At 34.9% G+C, this 21708-nt stretch overlaps 1 protein-coding gene and 1 long non-coding RNA gene across 4 annotated transcripts; one reads left to right on the top strand and one right to left on the bottom strand.

The window, feature by feature from the left end:
- The first annotated feature begins 4470 nt into the window (after window positions 1-4470).
- LOC125588945 (protein WEAK CHLOROPLAST MOVEMENT UNDER BLUE LIGHT-like 2) lies at window positions 4471-17240 on the top strand. 3 transcript variants are annotated; one of them, XM_048760941.1, is made up of 5 exons: window positions 4471-5674; window positions 6535-6672; window positions 6753-14521; window positions 14651-15216; window positions 15291-17240. In XM_048760941.1, the coding sequence occupies exons 4-5, from the start codon at window positions 14662-14664 to the stop codon at window positions 17010-17012; spliced, it is 2277 nt and encodes a 758-aa protein (XP_048616898.1). In that variant the 5' UTR covers window positions 4471-5674; window positions 6535-6672; window positions 6753-14521; window positions 14651-14661; the 3' UTR covers window positions 17013-17240. The 3 variants fall into 3 exon arrangements, with proteins under 3 accessions (XP_048616898.1, XP_048616896.1, XP_048616897.1); XM_048760939.1 differs by lacking the exon at window positions 4471-5674 and adding an exon at window positions 5684-6454; XM_048760940.1 differs by lacking the exons at window positions 4471-5674; window positions 6535-6672 and having other exon boundaries at window positions 6679-14521.
- A 554-nt stretch (window positions 17241-17794) lies between these two features.
- LOC125588946 lies at window positions 17795-21372 on the bottom strand. Its single transcript, XR_007325136.1, has 4 exons — window positions 20022-21372; window positions 19721-19829; window positions 18372-18449; window positions 17795-18265 (listed from the first exon to the last, which is right to left on the bottom strand). It is a non-coding gene; the product is annotated as an uncharacterized LOC125588946 (long non-coding RNA).
- Between the last annotated feature and the right edge of the window lie 336 nt (window positions 21373-21708).

Below are 21708 nucleotides of genomic sequence, written 5' to 3'. Positions count from 1 at the left end.
TGGACAGGTTTTGTAGAACAAGGTGTCTGCAGGTCCATATCAAAAGAATGGAATGTACATTAGCTCATTAACTCAGATCAGGAAGCTGCACTACTTCATGTTGATTCAGTTTCAGTCAGAATATTAGTGATCATTGAAGAGCTCGACACTACTATTTTACCGGTGACCCGTCAGGTATCTTAATTTAATATCATTAATACTTGGATTTATTGATTCTTTAAATATGAAAACGGTCAACTTTCATCTACTTCTAATTTGTTGGCAGTGTCGTACGGTATATATTTAATCTGTGTAACTTATTTTGACTTAGAATTGTTAAAGTTTTATAATGATAACTCCTAGGCTTTACCTACGATCTTTCCTTTTCTTTCCATTTTCAAATATTATTTTTCCTACTCTCACAAAAAAAAACCCACTAATTTTATTATAAAACATGATTTTGTAATTCTAAAAATTCCCAAAAATTCAATCCTTAGAAATAAAAAATAGATCAGGTCATCTGATTAGAATACTAAAAACAATTGAGTAGAAAACAAAACAAAAAGTGAAATAATAAAGATTAGCATAACAAAATATATCTAAATTAAAAAAAATAAGACATATATATTTATACATAAATTCTATAAAATGAAATAATTAAGTGGACAATTTCAATCAATTAAAATAATACATATATTTATTTTAATAATAAACTGTTATTCATTTTTATAAAAAGACTATTCAAATTAAAATATTAAAACTACGTGAAATAAGCAAGGAAATAATAATAAAAGTATCAAAGTAATATTATTAAAAATAAATAAAATAATAAAACCAATGGGTAGTGAAGATAAAATCTTATATATACTAGGAGTTGATTTAGTTTCTCTGGTATATGCCACATAGGCAAAAACTAACCAATAAAATCATAAAAATAATATGTTATGTATATTAATAAAAGATTAAAGCAATTATGTCAAATTAATATCTTAGATTTCTTTTCTAAATCTAAATATCAATCAATACAAACAAATAAAATTATCTTATATCTAGATAAATATGTGTTTAGTAAAAAACAATTTTAATAAGTAACATACAAATAACAAAACATTTTTTCAACAATGTGTACGCATAAAAAAAGCACAAAATGATGGAGATCAAATAATCTAGAAATCTATGAAAATATATTGAAAATGATTTTAGTAATCTATAAAAATATTTGAATATATCACATTTTATATTAACTGAGAGATAAAATACACAAAAAGATAAACAATGATTTATCAACCAAAACGTCAGAGTTTAATGTATGTTTTGTACTCCATCCGTTTCATAAAGAATGTAATTGACATTTTTCATATAAACTAAGAAAATAATTGAAATGCATTTAATTTCTTATTAGTTACACCTATTCAACCAATAGTATTTTAGACAAATAAATTATTTATAAAACCAATGCATTTGTAATTAATATTAAACTGAAAGTTGTATTGAAATTCTAAAATGACATTTTTTTGTAATAAAAAAATGTTAAAATGACACTTAATATAAAACATAGAGAGTATTAACTTCTTCTTTTTTTTTCTTAAAATATTGTATTAACTTTCTAAGGTAATATGTAGTTCTACACTTCCAAATTTAATGTTATAACCAAAATCTACATATTTGTGATCTAATTTCTCACATTAATTATATAGTTACATTTGATTTATCATAAATTAACAACTATGCCTTTTTTTTTGACAACATCAACTAAAAACTAACTAGAAACTCCAACCGGTCTAGCAAGCCAAACCGGTGGGACTGAATCGACATAAAGCAAAGCTGAAGGAGAACTCCTCGCACCGCGTATAAGCTTATCCGCCAAGGTATTTTGTGCCCTTAGGATATGTCTGATCCGGAACAAATATATTGAACAACAAGGAACAATCCTTAAATATATAAATGTCAGAAAAATATTTTCAATTAACTATGTACGATATTGTTTTTTTGATAAATAACGTAAATAACACATGCAAATTTATACTCAGTTCAACATTATTAACAAATTCATTTTCAAGAACTTCATAAATATTATTCAAAACGTTTAAGATTTTTTTTAAAGTAGAATACAAAAAAAACATTGGTAGTACATTAACGACGCGACAAATAAGAAGAAAAGAACATAAAAATTACATTATCAACTTTGTGGTGTTAATCGTGTCACTTATTTTTGGTTTCATATATTGTAAAACTAATTTATAAAAACAAAAGCTTTTTACTGAAAGAATCAAAAACTATAAAGTCATATTCTTAGTTTACAGAAGAAAAACGTAAACAATTATACAAATATTCAGTAAAACTGGTATAAGTATAATTATCAATATGTTTACAAAATAAATACAAATTCAAGCACAAAATTTCACCTACTAATTTTAAATTAACAAATTAAAAGTACATGAGTGTTCGCCATCCTGTGATGTCACAAATGCCCCTCCATTCAGTTACTAAAAGGTTTTTTTTTAAACAGATGTCTTTGAGTTCTCTCTGTTGATACTATATGATGTGCACAATAAAAGCCAAAAAAGTGAACCTATTGGGGAAAAACCATACAAAAATATATGTTGTAGAACATTATTATGATCTTGATTTTTTTATCTGGAATTCGTTTCGCCCCATGAAACATGATTATCATGATAGTTCTATATTTCATACATACAACTGATTTTCTTTCCACAGTTAATATATTTGTCGGATGTTGAGCATTACATCCATATAGATTTTCTAAAATCATACTCCATCTGTTAAATGACGTTTAAGATTATCTCACACATATTAAAAATAACTAAATTTTCTGTTATATCCCTAATTAATATACTATTTTGTTTGTATTTGATAATTAATAAAGTAAGAGAACATGAATAAACTAAAAATAATAAATATCTACATAGAAAATATAAAACGATACTTATAATGACACAAACTTTTAACTTCAAAACGACAATTAATATAAAACAGAGAGAGTATAATGAAAAGTCAGACAGATAAAAAAATACAATTTATAAAACCACAAATAAAAATGGAAACTCAGTACTGATCCTAAAACCAGAAACAATTTAAATAATTTATGAATCAAACAGTTTTATATAGTGCCAACTCAAATAGGTAAAGATGAGAAATCGGATTACAACTAAGACTTAATTTTTTTTTTTTGGTTATTTCTATTTGACATATATTTTAGATATTAAAAACAATGGTTTAGTTTTAAATAGTTTGAAAAATCATAAATTATTTTATTTTGCAATGCAGTAATATTATACATGTATACATACTCACATAAAATAGTATATTAATTTATATTTACTTAAAACTTGCGGAATAACCCGGGCGTAGCCCGGGAAAGGTTCTTGTTACTATAAAATTAGGTAAATTCACGTTCATTGTTGTGACAAATTACAAAAGAATATATAGGAAAGATACTGCAAATAATATAAGTCATGTACGTTGAATTAGAAGAAAAAAAACAGATTAGTTGTTGTGTTAGGTATTCACATGATATTTAAACATATATATAATCTATGTAAGTGTTAGCTGATGAAAATGAAACAAATTAAGCCGGCAAAAAAATAGAAACAAATTAAATTCCATATATATATATATGTGCCACTGTTAAATTCCATATATATCTATGAGAAAAATATAAAAATAGCACTAAATCAAGTTTTTGTTTCCAAACTAGCACTTCAGGTCAAAAGTCACAAAAATAACACTTAATGTTTTATCAAAAGTCACAAACTTAAGGTTTATAGTTAAAGAGTGGGGTTTAGGATTTAGGGTTTAGGGTTTAGGGTTTAGAGTTGAGAAATGAGGTTTTGGGGATAAGATTTCAAATTTTGAAAAATAAAAAAATTAAAACTTTCAGAGGATAAACTTAGAAAGGTGCTATTTTGGTCATTTTAGTTTTTGAGTGCTATTTTTGTGATATAAACTTAGAAATGTGCTATTTTGGAGATTTGCCCTATATCTATCTATATATATTTATATAAAGTATGGTTTGCTCTCTCCTGAGGTATGCTACCTATGATTCCACGTCATAAGCTCATGCTCTGTGGTGACGACACGTGTCTGTTTAATTTAAACGGCGCTTTTTATGTGTTTCGGTGTTTTAAGTTGGGCAAATCTCCAAAATAGCACTTTTCTAAGTTTATATCACAAAAATAGCACTCAAAAACTAAAATGACCAAAATAGCACATTTCTACGTTTATCCTTTGAAAATTTGAATTTTTTTATTTTTCAAAATTTGAAATCTAATCCCCAAAACCTCATTTCTCAACTCTAAACCCTAAACTCTAAACCCTAAACCCTAAACCCTAAACCCTAAACCCTAAACTCTAAACCCTAAACCCAAAACCCTAAACCCTAAAATTTAAACCCTAAACCCTAAACTCTAAACCCTAAACCCTAAACCCTAAATCCTAAACCCCAACCTTTAACTCTAAACCCTAAGTTTGTGACTTTTGATAAAACATTAAGTGCTATATTTTTTTGTGACTTTTGAACTTGAATGCTAGTTTGGGAACAAAAACTCGATTTAGTGCTATTTTTGTCTTTTTCTCTTTTAAGTCTGTGCCTCATATTGTCTTTCTAGAAAGCCGGCCCAATTTGTTAATCACTAATGTTCATGATCGGCATCGTTTCGTGAGTTAGGGTTACACCATAGTCATCCATATCCGCCATTAGAGACGTGGTTCAAGGTTCCACCACAATCTTCTAAATCAGCCATTAGAGAGATTGACGATTCGGTTGTTTTGGTTTGATTAAGTCCTTTCATTCTGAAAACTCCTTGAAATCAAATATACGTGTGGAGTCTCTATGTCGGTCTTCTTCATGACGTTTCGTTTCTGATTCATCTGTTACATTACAGGATTAGCTGATTCGTCGCCATTAACAATGTTTTTATTCCTTGGATCCACACTAGCCACGATCTCTCATTCAACACTTCTTATCTCTCTCTCAGGCGGTGAAACTTCACCTATAAAAACGTATATGTCTTCTTCCCATAAACATCATCCTCACGAATCCTATTACAATAGAAACTTTGGTCTTAGTATAATGGGTAACTCATCTACCATTTTTTCTGATCTGAAGTCCGGACGTTGTTCATCCACTGTGGAGGTCCGGCGTCTGTTGGGATTCACGGCGTTGAGGATTTTCTAAGCTGATCGGTATAAAAAAGTCAACCGACGGAGGAAAACCAGGCTTAGATAATGGCGTCACTCTCCAAAGTGATATCTCTTTTCGGCAGATCTTAAACTAGACAACGAGCTCGCGAGACGACAAAAACTCGAGGTGGAGTAAGAGATTGGAAACAGAGAAGATAGGAATAGAAGGAACATTCATATCCGTTGTGTTAAAGAGACATAAACAGAGTAGTGCGGTTGATCTGCATCTAGAATTTATTTCCCGGCACCAGTCCATCGGCGTACTCCTTAATCACGCAACTACAGTCAGACAACAAAAAAACGGTTTGTCTTCTACAGCTAATGGAAGAGCCACAACCAGTCGTCAACGATAAACTTCGCACCGTCACCACCTGTCTCCTATGCGAAGTCGTTCATGTCGTTCATGTCTTCTCATAAATGTTACACCAAGAGCAACCAGATATCATCAGGATTCGTGATCACTAACGCTTCGTCTCAGGTCTCGGTTCGAGGGGTAAGCCTCTGTTTTAATATCAGTTTTAGTGAAAGAGAAGTATTATATCGATCCAATAGGTGTACTCATCTTCGTGCAAAGAAAAGGTTAATATCTTAATATCCCAAACTAATCTTTATTATTAAATCTAAATCTTAAAGACTTAAACAATCATATTGTTTCATAAATGGTAATTTGAAAAAACAAGAAATCTAGAATGAAAAGAGTTATCAGGGTTCCTGCCGTAAGCAGCAATGAAATAATTGTTTCATCCTCAGTTAGTCTTCCACATTCGTTTTTGATCTTTTGATATTATCGTTTCTTTGTTTTGTCTGTGTAGGAATGCTTAATAGATTCGATTTCCTATTTCTATTATAAGTTTATTAGCTTTATTATATTTTGATGATTCTATTGCTCACGAGGACTGTGAGAGATGAGAGAGATTGGTGACAAATATACACATTGATTGATATGCAATATATATATGATTGTAATTCACGCCGTACTTTGGGTTTATTTTGCTTCGAGGTCGTCTTTTCCTAATGCTACTACATCTTGGACACATTTTTATATCAACAAAGACTGCCTAGCAATCGGGCCTCGTGGTCCGGTGGTAAAGGAACCTCGGCTGAGGTGCCCGCCATCACGACTTCGAGCCCCAGCCACAGCGGATTTAACATCCCTTCCGTTGGGGCGCTGGACCCCCTACGGGGATAGTTGGGAATGTGACTGCCCATATACCAGAATTATAAAAAAAAAAAAAAAAAAAGACTGCGTAGCTAGCCAAAACTTCCTTGAAAAGTAAGTATTTGTCTCAAGATTTTACAAGTAGCCAATTATCATACTAACGTTCCTTGCCTTTGACCATTTATATTCAACAGGAAGTGCGTTAATAAGGAGGGCTCAATTTGTTCTGCAACCAAATATGGGGGTATCCAGAAATTTGAAAGTCTAAAGAGCTTAAAGCATACGTACTAATTTCATAGCCACAGAGCGTACTGGAACTCATCCCCTGCTTTGTAAGTCATTTACATCTCCCCTCTTATATTTTTTTAGTGTGCTGGGAGATGATAATATGCTCTTGATGACATGCTTGGAGCTGACGCGGTGAAAATTAACCCTACTGATGGGTTTATAATTGGATCCCCTGAGAAAACAGCTGAGGGAGATGCTGCTGAAATGCTTGACGGAAGTGCTGTCGAGCCTGCTCTTCCACCTATTGAACCTGTCTCAGGTGGATCACAACAGCTGAGAATGGACCATTAATGGAGGAGAATCAGAAAGGGAAAAATCCATGCATTACTCAACGTCAATGCCTAAGAACCCTAGCTCAAGCCGAAGACCCATGGACCTTAGCTAAATATGTATTGACACTGCTCTCCTATTTTGCTCCCTTTGCAATATACCATCAGTATTTACAGGTAGTATCATACGAAGAAAGTTTTTCATTGTGTGGTCTACATGTTGTTTAGCATATTCTTTGTTTTTTATGGTTTTCTGTTTAAGGCTTTTTACAGCAAATGTTACATTTCTCAGATTAATAAATAATTATTCCTCACATACGTCCCTTATCCTAATACACAATATGTCGACGCTTTAGCAAGTCATGTGTAAAACTCCACTATAACAGCTATAAACATGCTTCGTAGAAACTTGTATCATATACTACTAAAATGGTTTTTTTTTCCGGTTGCCGTTCGCCCTAGCGCCGTTTCTCCCAGCCACAATTCCCGAGGCCGATCTGCTTTCAATCCTCTCCGACGCCGGAGGAGCTCGAGCTCGCCGGCGTCGGGACTCTTCATCCCGTCCTTGCTCATCTGCTGTTTCGCTGGTCCGTTTTTCCTCTGCTCTGCTCGTCGACTCTGGTCCAACTACGATGGAGCCCCCTCGCCCCGTCTCTGTTCTTACACCACCTGTTTCTCCGCTCCACCCCTCACCGTGTTCTTCTCGTGAAGCTCTGCGTTACTCAGTCGCCGGCTCCGACGAACAAACTGATTCTGTCATACTCCTGCTCGATCCTTCTCCTTTTGTAGTACTGAGTTTTCTCTCTCGAGTGAACTTGTTCTCAGTGAGGTCTTTGAAGAGTAATCCCAGATCTATGGTCACAGAAGACTTTGTGAGGTCTTTGAAGAGTAGTCTCAGATCTATGGTCAAAGAAGGCTTTCCCTTCCACACCAGTCCGGCGAAGAACATCCTAATTGAATGGTACGTGTCAAACCCAGCCTTAAGGGCTCTGATTTCTCTGCAAGATTTGTTAGGGACTGCGAAGATCTTGGTTGAGGAAAGAATCGTCGCCATACTAGTCTCTCTCCAGTACAGCACAAACCAAAACTTTGAGGACAGGCTGTTGTTAGTGAATGTATTGGTGGTGACTGGTTTAGACAAGGTTCAGCTCTCACTCCGACAAAATAAATCTGTATTCACTGCCAAACCGTGTGTTCGGTATCTGCTACTCCTCCATACTTTCACCTCATTGCCCCAGCTTCTACGGTTCATCAACTTCTATGTGTCCTGGCCTACAACAACGTTGAGCCACACCGGACGTGGAGAGATGGCTTTGACATCCATACCGTGCTCGTTAGTGTCAACTCCATATATGGAGTCAGAGAAGATATTTGTCCCAATCGTCTCAGCGCCCTTCTCACTGAACAACATGCTCTTCCAAACTTATGAGATTCACCTAGTCTTTTTGGAGAGCATTGTCGGACGATCACCGGATGCTCCATTCTTGCGCCTACAATGTATGGTCATTGATTGTTTAAGGAAAGCAATGCCAGTCATCATTTCCACTGAGCCCAAAACTGTCACGATGAGTCTCCTAAAAGAGTACTCTAGAACCGGAGTTTATGGCTCAACGCTCCTTGACCAAGCCACCTTAATGGAGTATTATTACCTTCTCTCCGATCAAGCCTGCAAGCGAGCCTCAACATCTCATAACTGTCTCAAGTATGCATCTTGGTCTCGAGGTCTCCTACCTTATGCTCCTTTGATCTTGAATTTGCTTTCAAGCAAGAGCTGGTTATTTTCAGTGGCGGTATGCAACTGCTCCCAAAACCTTCGTGGGTATTTCAACGTCGATCATTCCGACTATAATTTGTTCTCTCCAAGAACAGTTTCATGGATTCAAGTGAAGTGTCTCTACGGGTCATTTTACTCCTTGAACACATCTATCGTTTTCTTTGTTGTAGTTTCCTTCTGTTTTCGTCTTCCCATTGAGTTTTCCTCCGGATGTAATCGTCTTAGCTCGTTTAACATTTAGATTAATATAATCAGTTTCGTGACAAAAAAAAAACATGCTTCGTAGAAAAAAGTCATAACAAAACGTGATGCACAAGTAGCTTCCAACCTAATGAACATACCAAATGCTTCATCCACTAACTCTGACCACAAATCACAACACAAAACAAACATTCACTAATCAATCCCAACAACCAACTAATAAAAATAAAATAATCTACACTTCGCACCTCAACAAGTTACACAAGATAACAACATCTAAAAACAAAGAAACATTTAAATGGGCCCCCATCTTGTGGGGTCCTCATTTTACAAAAATAGTTTATTTATATACATACTAGGGGGTGTCCGCGCTTCGCGCGGAATATTGTTTTTATTATTGCTAGAACATGATTTTTTGGATAATGTAATTATGTTGTCGTTTTTATTTGTTAAGATCATTATTTGGTGTTTTTAGTGTGTTATGTAGTAATAGATGATAGGTTAATATATTTTGTGTTTGTTTTTTCTGAATAATGTGTTGTTGTGTGTATAGTACTTGTTAGTAGTGAAATGAGCATCTAACGTAAAAGAATATTGAATTTCAATAACTTTGTTGATTCTAAGATTAACGGTTTCAGTGTCAAAATTGTATTATATTTTTTTCATATTTTTAAAAATTATAACTTTTAAGATGTTTTTTGCCCTCTTCCTATATTTTGACCTTGAGCCATCACCGCCTATGTATTTCCTTACCTTTCTGGTGTGCGGTGCTTCTCACCATCACCGGAAAAAGACTTACATCTTTCTCTTGTCTTTCCTTGTCATCTTCACATGTGAGATTATATGGTATTTGTTGTAGATCGGGTTTATGAGTTTTCAGTTTTTCGGTTGATTCTCACGGCATTGTAGGTTATTGACTGCTCATCTTCTTCCTTAGATTTCAGCTAATGTTAGGAAATGCATCTTCTTGGTTGGGTCAGAGTTTAGTCGTTTTTGATGTTGTATTCCTCAATGTTGGCTTACCGTCAATAGTCACTGCTCGTCTTGATTTTCAAGATCTAATTTTTGGTGTTCTGACTTCTATGCTCTCTTTCATAGCTCGAGGACGGTTTCATAGTTTTCTAATTTCGTTTCGTCTCCCTTTCCCTCTCTATTCTCGCATCTCTTTGCAGCTTTCATCGCATCTCTAGTGGTTCTCCCTTTCACCATGTTTGCCACTCGAGGTTTGGATAATGTTTTCGTCCGTGCATGTTATATGGGCTTGGAAGGTTATTTCTGGTCTCAAGTTTAGTCTCTAATTTCGTGGTGGTTGTCTTCCATTCTCCCTCCCTCAAGTTATTTCTTTTCTTTCCATGTTTCCTTTGGTATAGGTGTGCGGAATTAGTCTCTTGGAGCTTTGGTCCATTCTATAACAAAGCTTTGTGGTTTTTCACTTGCATGGCCGTGTTGTATATTCTTGTTTAGTTTGTGAGGTGTTTCTTACCTTTCAGCTACTAATTGTGATTCTGGTGCTTTAAGCATATATATATGTTTCTGATTCTTGGTGGCTTTGGCCTTTCGATTATTATTCTCCTTCTAACCCGCTTTCTTGGTTATTTGCGTTGGTGCTCTAGTTTCTTATTATTAGTTTGATTATCTTATGATATTGATAGTGAAATAAATATATAATTTGTAAATGGAATAATAAAAATTAGTAAAAATAATAAAATGGTGAAAGTTTATGCTATTTTTAATTGTAAATAAATTAAATATTTAAAATATATTTATATTATTTTATTTATTTCTTAAATTTTATGGACTAATAAGTGTGAGAAGGATTAGATAGTACATAATTAGAGATTGATGGAACAAATTGCAATAATTTAAAAGTAAAAGGATTTAAAATACAAAAAAAAATATGAGGACACATGTCAACAAACCCCCCTTCCACATGTCATAAGAAGAGAAAAAGCCAACTTTATATATATAGATATATATATATATATACATTGAATATAAAAAAGCAACATTTTATTATACATAAATTTAAATGACAATAACAGGTTTTGTGTATTATGATTTAAAAATGAATAAAAAAATATATATATAAAGTTATTAAATTAATATATTTTTTCTTTAAATATAATATGTACTTTTTGATCAAAAATAGAGTATATGATTCAATCTAAGTTTTTCTAAAATAAAAAAAAAATATTGAAAATATTTTTAGTTTTATTTTCAAAAATGGCCCCCGAAACTTCATAACCGGCTCTGCTTGTTGACCAATTAACACTAAATGATATTATTGGTTGAATTGAATTGTGATGTGATAAATAAAACAAAACATAATGAAATGGTCACTGAATATGTGTGAAATTTGCAATGGTGATGTGATAATAATATTATTTTAATTAAATCATAAAATCTAATAAATAATAACAAACATAAAAATTATAAAGTTTAAAGTTTGACCTAAAATAAATACCATGAGTAAGTCCGAAATTACAAATTCATCAGCAAATTTAAACCACCTTTGAAAAGGAAATACTAAGAAAGTGGAGATGACATCTCAGCGGAACGTTGACGGATCAGCGGCGACAAAATAAATCTAATGGAGGATAAAAGGAAACTTTTTTTTTGTTCTTGGGAGATAAAAAGAAGGAAAATTGTGAAAAGGATTACGAGGAGCAGATGGTAGAGAATATGACGCCATCTCGGAGGCAGTGGAGGATGAAGAGTTGATTTCGAGCTAAAAAATGGAGAAACTTGCTGCACCTAAGAAGTATATCGAAGACCGTTACAACAAACGCATGACATGAGACACATAAAGACTAAGGCTCAAGGCCAAACACTTGGTGTGATTTTGATTGAATTCACTTACCTTTTTGTGTGTTTGTGGTTTTCATGATGAGTCAATATAACAATGTGTCAAGGTTGCTTAGAAAAGACAGGATAAATCTTCAAACTATTTTGATTTCCATGGGAAGGTTCTTATAGCTATTGTAACTAAAGAACATATTGTTTCGCATGCTGAATGATTGAGTGACCTCTCTCTATAAATTGTTTGATGTTTTTATTACATTTAATGCTAACACAACTTTCCTTTCACGAATTTTTAGAATCAAAGTGCATGGTCAATATTTTCAATGTTGTAAACAGACCTTAACATGTTCAAAAGGGTTTGAATGCTTCAAGGTTAAAAGAATAAACATAGAGTCTTTAGATATTGATCTTTAGAATGAATCTTTCTGTAATTGTAACACTCCAACCAAGACGACTTTATATAGCTAAATTGTCCTACAACAGCCAAGACGACTTTATATAGCTAAAGAACAAAGACAAATTTCTCATACCTTACCTCAAATAAATAGTCATCCCACATAAGAAGAAAGACGACATCCCGCGCGAAGCGCGGACCGCCCCTAGTATATATATATATATATGCCACTGTTAAATTCCACACTTCATAGTATATGATATACAAAATTATAACGTAATTATTGGTAAATCCCAAATAAAATGAATCAATTTCCACAAATTATATGACTGAAGAGGTCATAATGTAAATATTTGCAAATGTAAAAATGAATTATCAAATAAAAAGAAGTAAAACACCAACAAACATAACAATGATTCTGAAAATCAAGATTTTTTTCATTACTTATATATAATGTATCATTCTAATTTTACCTTTAAATTAAATTCAAATTAATTTTATTATTTTTAAAATGAAAAATAGAGTGATAAATAAAACATAAATACAAACATAGTTACTTCATTTTTGAAGTAATAAAATAAAAATAAGAATACATTAAATAAATATTATGTTTTCAAACAAAGTTTAGGTTAAAATAGAATGAAGTTAGAAAAATATTTGTAAGACTTTTTCATTCCGTCAATATATGATATGAGCTATCGACGAGAGCCTCACTAATCTGCCCACACCGACAATCTGAGCTATCAATGACTCATGCTTATTCAAGGAGCATATCTGACCAACCAAGAGGATTTTCCTTGAATATTTTTCAAAGACAACCAACTCATCAGAGCATCATTGGAAATTAGAATCACCTGAAAATATTCACGGACTATGAAGATATGAATTTTTTAAGACAGAGCATTACTACAATACTTGATGGATTGTATCTTCAATATTTCAGTCCAATCAAGTCTGACAATGAATGGGCTTCGAGCAAAATCATCTAGGATGGAATATGGCCGTTGAAGGTGATTTGCTTGGCCTTACAAAGGAAGTTTGAACCTGGACGGTTTAAGAGGATAAGTAAGCTTCTACCACTTGAAGCTGTTGTATGGATGGAATATGTCCAGACCACCAAGCAAATCACATTGTCCAGAGTCAAGCCTATAAAACAAAGTCATTTCTACCTTTGTAAATCACCTTTTCAGTCACAAAAAGTTAATACAAGTTCGTTTCTATTTTTTTCTAAGGATTCAATATTTTAATTAAATCAATTGTCATTAAAATTCAAGTGTGAGATGCGCTTCAGTTCTATTGATTTGTGAACTACAACCTGTTTGTGTGATTTAAGCATTCCTGATTCACAGATTAAGCGAGTCAATCAATCCACCGATTAAGCGAGTCAATCACCTATCCATCGGCCAAAGCTTCAGAGCATTATACAACTTCAAGTTTAGCTCCATTGCATCCATCATTCTATAACGTCCATTTTTTGTCTTTTTATTTTTCTGTTTATTAATATCCTTCTTCAGCTCATTTATTTCCTTTTGTTTTCGGGTTAGTTTGGGGTTAAAGAGGTGTAGCTCGACCATCGACCACCGATCATCACCTCTCGACCATCGTGGTCGTCCATCACCATCAACCATTAAACCTCCGGCCTTCTGGGGCTGTATCAATATATGTCTCTGTGAAAACTAACAAGGTATATTCGTCAATATTGTGGACCACTTTTGTGATGTGATTGGTTTTTTCGTATTCTTTAAGTGATCTAATTGTATCGTTGCAAACCTATGTCCTTCAATATGATTCAAACAGTATTTTCAAGATGGTAAACGATATGACGATAGATAATGGCAAAGTTTTTTTTTTTTTTTTTTTTTTGGGACAATCTCAAACATCACAGGCCAGATAATGGCAAAGTTTAATTTTTTCTTTAGTAAAAAACAAAAGTCAATTTGTCTTGTGTTTGCATTTTAGACTTTTTGTCTTTTTAAAAAACTTTTTATCTTTTGTTTTTACCGATACTATTTATTAGTTTGACTGAAAATATGGTAACTGGCAAAGTCCCAATTCAGCCATAATCACTTCAAAATATCTAGTTGACAAAAACAACATATATTTCCATAATTCAACATTCGATTTAGGTAAGAACATATTTTGGTTTAACAGTATGTACATACAAATTTCGACAGAAAAAAGAAACTAAAATTAACGGAAAATATTTTTACAAAAAAATAATAGTCAAAACAAAGAGAAGATGATAATGTGAGGCGTGCCTTCCACGCCTTAGTGCTTTTTTTTTTCTTTTGCTATTTTGAAATCTTTGTCTGATGATGATCATCTCTTCTGTCTCTTTCCCTAAAACTATTTTCTGAATGTTCCTTTTCATTTCCTGAAAATCGTACCTTGGTGTGACAATGATCTTCAGAATCTAAAGATTAGGCTTCATTAATCTCTCCTCAAAATATAAGGTACGACATTGGTAATTTTGATTAACGAATATCCTTTGTTCAGAAGATTCCTAAGATTTACGAATCTTTATGGCTCAATATATTGAATTCATCATTGTGATTGTGACAATATTGGTACTGAATCTGCAGTTAGCGTGACAATGGTGGATGATGATAAAGCCTCCAATGACTTTTCTTTACTACCTGATCTGAATGACGATTTTTCAACACCCTTCACCAGTATCGAATTCGATTCATCCATTCTTGATCTCATAAACTTGGAAGATGGAGGAGAGACACCAAATCTCTTACCAGAACATAACCCATTTCTTGAGTCTGTGAATACATATCAAGAAGATGAAGACCAACATTTTGCTGTTGAAGCAGAGTCTCCAAAGGTTTATATTGCACCAAGAACCATAATAAACCATCATGACTCGTTTTCGCTAGACCCTAGAATGGACACCATCGAAGATGCAAGGATTAGCTTGCCGGACTCACCTAGAGGAAGCCAAGATCTCACCCTCTCACGTCTTAAAGTTCCTGGTTCACCAAGAGCTCTCGTGCTTCCGAGAGCATCTGGATCTCCACGTTTCGAGTCTCCCACGAGTCCTGCTTTGATCGATACCGCTGCACCGTTCGAATCCGTCAAGGACGCAGTTTCAAAGTTTGGAGGAATCACAGATTGGAAAGCACATAAAATCCAGACAATAGAGGTAACAAAGAAAGCGTTTGGTCTCATTACTTTTTTTGTTCATTACACTCAAGTCTTGGATGAATATGACTACAGAAACGTAAGACGGTGGATCAAGAGCTTGAGAAGATACAAGAGGATATGCCTGAGTACAAGAAACAAGCGTTTGTAGCGGAAGAGGCGAAACAGCAGGTGGTGATGGAGCTTGAGAGGACAAAGAGCGTCGTCGAAGAGCTAAAACTGGAGCTAGAAAAGGCTGAGAAAGAGGAACAACAAGCTAAACAAGACTCTGATCTCGCGAAGCTGAGAGTGGAGGAGATGGAGCAAGGGATAGCTGATGAGTCTAGTATTGCAGTCAAAACGCAGCTTGAGGTGGCTAAAGCGAGGCATGTGTCAGCTGTTTCTGAGCTAGGAGTTGTAAGAGAAGAGATAGAAATGGTCTCTAATGAGTACGAATCTCTGCTGAAAGAAAAAGAAATGGCAACGAAAAAAGCAGAGGACTCTGTTTTGGCAGCTAAAGATGTGGAGAAACAGATGACAGGTTTGACAATAGAGGTGATTGCCACCAAGGAGTTGTTGGAGTCAGCGCGTGCAGCTCACCTCGAAGCTGAAGAAAAGAAATTAGAAGCAGCCATGGCTCGGGACCAGGACGTTTACAACCGGGAGAAAGAACTGAAAATGGTGGAAGAGGAGATCGAGAGGTTTAGACAAGAGATGCATGCGTCAGATGATGTGAGAATCAAAATAGAGACTGCTTCTGTACTTCAGCAAGATTTGAGGGCCGAGATAACATCTTACAAAGATGACAACATGATGATCGGAAAGAGAAACAACAGTGACATACAAGCAGCGGTTGATTCCGCAAGGAAAGAGCTTGAACAAGTTAAGTCCAATATTGGGAAAGCAATCTCCGAGGTGAAAACACTGAAGATAATCGTCGGATCATTGCAGTCTGAACTTGAAAGAGAGATGAAAGATCTCTCTGAAACCAAACAAAGAGAAGCTCTTTCAGTTCATAGAAACAGCAAAGAAGTAAGAGAGGAGAGATGTTCAGAAATAGCCAAGAAGTTACAAGAAGCTAACAAAGAAGCAGAAGAGGCAACGTCACTAGCCTTAGCTGCTCAAGAGGAACTGAGAAAGGCGAAGGGAGAGTCGGAAGAAGCGAGGGCAGGAGTCTCTGCAATAGAAAGTCAGTTAGTTGAGGCGAAAAGGGAAATGGAAGCGGCAAAAGCTTCTGAGAAGTTGGCCTTAGCTGCGATAAAAGCATTGCAAGAGACTGAATATGCTACAAAGGTTGAAGACATTAGTACACCAAGAAGTATAATAATATCCGTGGAGGAATATTATGAGCTAAGCAAGCAGGCACATGAGGTAGAGGAAGCAGCCAATAGAAAGTTAGCAGAGATCGTCTCTCAGATCGAGGTGGCTAAGGAAGAGGAATCAAGAGTCTTGGAAAAGATAGAGGAAGTGAATAGAGAAACAGCTTTTCAAAGGGAAAAGCTAAAGGAAGCAATGGACAAAGTAGAGAAGGCTAGAGATAAGAAGGTTAACACGGATCACGAATTGCGAAAATGGAGTTCAGAGAACGGGAAGAGAAGCCCCATGTCTAGTCCAGAGGGTGGGGACAAGGAGAATCATGACTTAGGCAAGTCGAAATCGGCTTTGCATTCAGCAAGATCATTTGCATTTGGTGAAGAAGGAAGCAACAATGTTGGAGATAGTAGTATTGTGACACCTGAAACAAAGAAGAAAAAGAAGAGGTTTTCTTTGCTGCCAAAGGTCTTCATGTTCTTGTCCAGAAAGAAATCGAACAAGTGAGCCGACTCCAGTTTCTTACAGGTAGGTTTTACCATCCATTTTTCGACTTATTTTGTTTGTATTTCATTATCGAAATGGGTAGCAGAATATCTAAATTTTATACATTTCTAAAGAAAAGGTGGTTGGTTAGATTTCTTGTACATATAAATAATTAACGGTAACTAGTACACTTGTCGAGAAGTATATCGAATTTCGCTAAATCAAATGTTCCTAAGAAGCAAGAATTGAAGACGGTTTTGATAATGTTGTTATGCCATGGACTTGAGAGATGCTCGACAAGATTATCAGATAGGACCGGTTTGAGCCACAAAGGCTTGAACAAAGATCCCTAGCATCACCATCATTTGCTAGAGAGTTTATGAGCATGAAGCAAACTTGCTAAAAGGAACTGTACCTATGAGTATGAAAACTCGTTTAGAGAAAGCTATTACCATTCTTGATCTCCTTAAGCTTCAAATCATGAGCGTTTTCGATATCTTTAAAAAGTCCTATTGTATTTTAGGAGCTGTCCTCTGGGATATCTAAAGCCAAAATCAACTTATTTCTCATTCTACACAATGTACAGAGTTAAAAAAACATGGAAGAAAATTACCCGGGCTAGCCCCTTCGGCTGCTGCTTCAAGTCCAGAAAAAGATACTTAGAGCATCGTTAACCCAAAAACCCACTTTGGATCTTTTAACGATTTTTAAGTATTAAATATTATTTAAGAGACCTAGTTAAGTAACACCAACATTTTTGTGCACCAGTGGGAATCTTTTATTTAGAGGTTCTTAAAAAAAAAATTAAGCATTTTAATTAAAGATAAAATTTATTTATTAAATAAAACATTGTAAAAGATAACATTTTAAACATAGATTTAAAAAACATAAAAATAAATATTAGTAAAATAAACTATAATAATTTGAAAGAAGCATCTGAGCTCAGTTGTTGCCTTTATCACGTCCAAATTTACGCAATACATGTTCAACCAAATCATCTTTCAGTTGTTGATGCATTTGCCTATCACGAATTCTAGTTCGAACACCCATCATATTGGCGATATTTGTAGGGATATCTGTAGAATACGTGAGATCCACATGTGAACTTCCGGTGTCTTCTCCTTGTTGGAACTCTGAAACATCAAATTGAGTGTATCCATCTCGTTCATCTTCTACTATCATATTATGGAGATGATACATGCTCTCATAATCTTCCCAATGCTCCCACAATACATGTGACAACCAACGACACACGGATGCTCTCAATGCTCCCACTACAAGACATATGAAGCAGAATACAATACATGTGAGAACTTAAAACGCAGAGACATAGGAACTTCCGTTTATAGTTAATCAATGAGCTAGAATCAGAACATGTACCTGTCTTGAAACAAAGAGATGGAACTTGACATCTTTACATCGCACCAAGACATGACTACAATGAGCTAGTCCGTGAATCTGTAATCAATGAGCTACACTTTTTCACTCTTCTTGACCAGCAAAACAATGAGCAGAACAATGAACACAAGAACAAGACAAGAGAACAAACACATTTTTAACATTACTAGAACTGTATGAACTTATGCGTTTATATTAAGACAAGTACATGAATTTAATATGCGTTTATATTAAGACATGCACATGAAACATAACCAAAACAATAAAACAAGTAGATTAAGCATAACCAGAGCAACCAACATTGCGCAGCTCCTTCCAAGCATGTTCAAAGGTGAACTTCTTTTAATGGTTGGTGAAGAAGATTTCGTGGGCTAGTTTGAGAACATCATTATCATTTTGACCACTACTTTTCTGGTTGCAGATTCATATGCTCCACAAAACTTGCAAACTAAGTCATTCATCTTATGCAAACGTTGCTTACAGTGTGATGACTCTATTTTTTCACAGCCAGCAAGCTTAGGACTAGCCGAGAAGTACACAACTATTCTTTTCCAGAAAGCAACAGACCTTTGCTCATTCCCAACTACGGGATCTTTTCTCGTGTTTAACCACGAGTTGATGAGCACAACATCATCTGTTTGGGTCCACATCCTTCGTTCTTTACGATTGGTTGGAGTGTCTTCACCAAAGTTTGAATCTTCGGTACCTTGACAGCCTAAGAAAGGAACTTGTATGAAGATAGTGAAACACTATCTGATACGTTACCAAAGACTACATTTTGTTGACTATTAAGTAGCTCAACAAAGTTTGAAGAGTCACTAAATGGATTAAAATCCAAGTCAAAGAAGAGAGAAATAACAAATATGAATCTGTTGGAGTTGGAAGAGATATGAATGTATTCAAGAAAGAGGAGAAGGAAAGAGTTTTATAGATTGAAGAGAAGGACCAATGCATTCAACACAACCAACAAACTCGACTATCTATCTTTCACTACAACTTGTAAAGTCGTAAACTCATGCGTTTAAAACAAAGCTGGAAAGAAGACTTCCCATGTTCTGACTTTTGGGTTCGAGTTATGTTTAAAACAACTAACAACAAACAAACTCGACTTGACATATATCTAACTTCTATTTATTACACTTTCACAACCATAATCAAACACAAATCAAGTCATTTATTATCGACAATTCAATTCATTTTCAAACTTGAATCAAAATCAACATCAATGGCAACAGATCAACGACTATAAGAAACCATTAATTACCATAGATTCAATTCAGACCAGAAGCTAAACCATATCATTTCAGACCAGATCAAAGAGTATCACTAACCTCTATTGCATTGTACTCCTTTGCCAACGTCAACCTTGCTCATGTCTCTTGATCCATCCATGTAAAGGCACAAAGACAGAACAAATCAAAAGGGATTTGATCCATCCATCTGACGACACAAAGACAGAAAAAAAAAAAATCAAGATACATAAGAGACACAACAAATCAATTCATTGCAGACGAGATTCACAATCAATACATTTCGTTCTATCTGAACCTAAGTAAAAACGACCTACGAATATAAACAAAGTTTTTTATCAAACGTTCAATCAATTTAACATATCAAAGATATATGTTTTACTTTTATTGCAATTGTAGTTGTCTTGTTTGACGAACCTTCGTCTCTTGATCCGTCCATCTGAAGAAAGAAAGACAGAGACAAATCAAGAGGCAGAAACCAACACAACAAATCAAGAAGGATTCAGATATAAAAGGAAAAATACATAGCTTTACCTTTCGTTTTGATTTCGTTGAGGAGAGCTCCGGACCGGAGAGAGAGGTGAAGTGATTCTTCATCGAGGTGAGCCGTCGAGAGAGAGAGAGAGAGAGAGAGAGACGAGGAGTCCACTGAGTGAGACACCAACTGATTCCGTCAAGGAGAGATCTTCGACTGATTCCGTTGAGAAGAGATCATCGTCGATTCCGTTCTATTCCGTCGAGAGAGAGATTATCGTCGATTCATTCGAGAGAGATCGAGAAAAGAGAGAGGCGGAGTCGCCGATACGAAAGAGACTTGGCATCGATCGGTCAAGAGAGAGAAAGAGACAAGGAGCGGAATGTCCAACACGTGTCTCATAAGACACGGCTCTTGTGGAGTTTAATTAAGAGACGTGCCTTCTTAATTACATAATTTTCTTTTTTTTAACTCCTAAAAACTTTAAAAACCCCCTTAACATACCGCGTTAATACTGCTCTTATGTGGCTTGAGATCCTGGAGAGACCAAATACATATACTTTTTGGTCTCAACAAACCTGTGAAACAACATTGGTTTTATACAATGGAGATTAGTTTAGCACCCATCTCATCCTCTTAGTAAATTCTATTTACTCAAATTACCATTTTAATTAATTCATTAATATCTCTAATAACCAAAAATCTAATAATTGAAATCAAACGGAGAAAAGTGTCGACTAATAAAACAAAAATCATAAAGAAATGAAAGAAAACCCTCTAGAAACACCGATCTATTCATATATCATATATTCATCAACCACACATGAAAAGAGGAAAAAGAACGTGAAAAATAGGAGAATCATTCAGTAAGGTAGGAGATGTTAAACAAGAAAACCACTGGCTCAGTTATATTACTCTGGCCTTAGGAGTCTTATCCTAACATGAACAACACGGCGTCTAATACACAAACAAATAACATGCTGATAATACATGAGCTCGTCTCTGCACGTCACTGCACCTCACACAAGCCTGAGAGAGTTAAGGATAAGAGTCTGAGTACGTCTCTCCTGCAACAATAGCCTCAAAAACAAATTTTATGTGGGAAACAAGTCGAAGCATTGAAGAAAGAGAGGCCAAAAAAACTGACATAAATTATAGTGTCTTCGCATAAGCCTGAGAAGGTTAAGGATACGGGTTGTGCAGAAACCCGTTAAAAAAAAAAAAAAGAAAGAGAATGGTCGAGTATCATTGTGGTGGTCGAGTTGCGGGTGATAAGGATCGATCGAGAAGTTTTGAAGTACGAGGTTGGCGAAGAAGTGATCGTGAGTAAACTATGAGTCGAATAAGTTGCTCGACCATAGTTAGAAGATGTCCTAGATTGATGAGACGACGTTTTGGAAGCACAACATTTTTGGAAGCACGACGGTTTAGAAGCTCGACGTTTGGGAAGAATGACGTTTCTTCAGCACGAAGTTTTCCGCAAAACTTCGTTTCAGTATTATTTCAAAGACATTAGAAGCAGGACGGGAATCAAGCACGATGGGAATCAAGCACGACGGGATCGAAGCACGACAGGAAAACTCGAAATTGGACG

The sequence above is a fragment of the Brassica napus genome, chromosome C6 (genome assembly GCF_020379485.1).
Source record: "Brassica napus cultivar Da-Ae chromosome C6, Da-Ae, whole genome shotgun sequence".
NCBI classification, from domain to species: Eukaryota; Viridiplantae; Streptophyta; class Magnoliopsida; order Brassicales; family Brassicaceae; genus Brassica; species Brassica napus.
The sequence above is the reverse complement of the archived record's forward strand: the minus strand, read 5'-3'. Positions and strand labels throughout refer to the sequence as shown.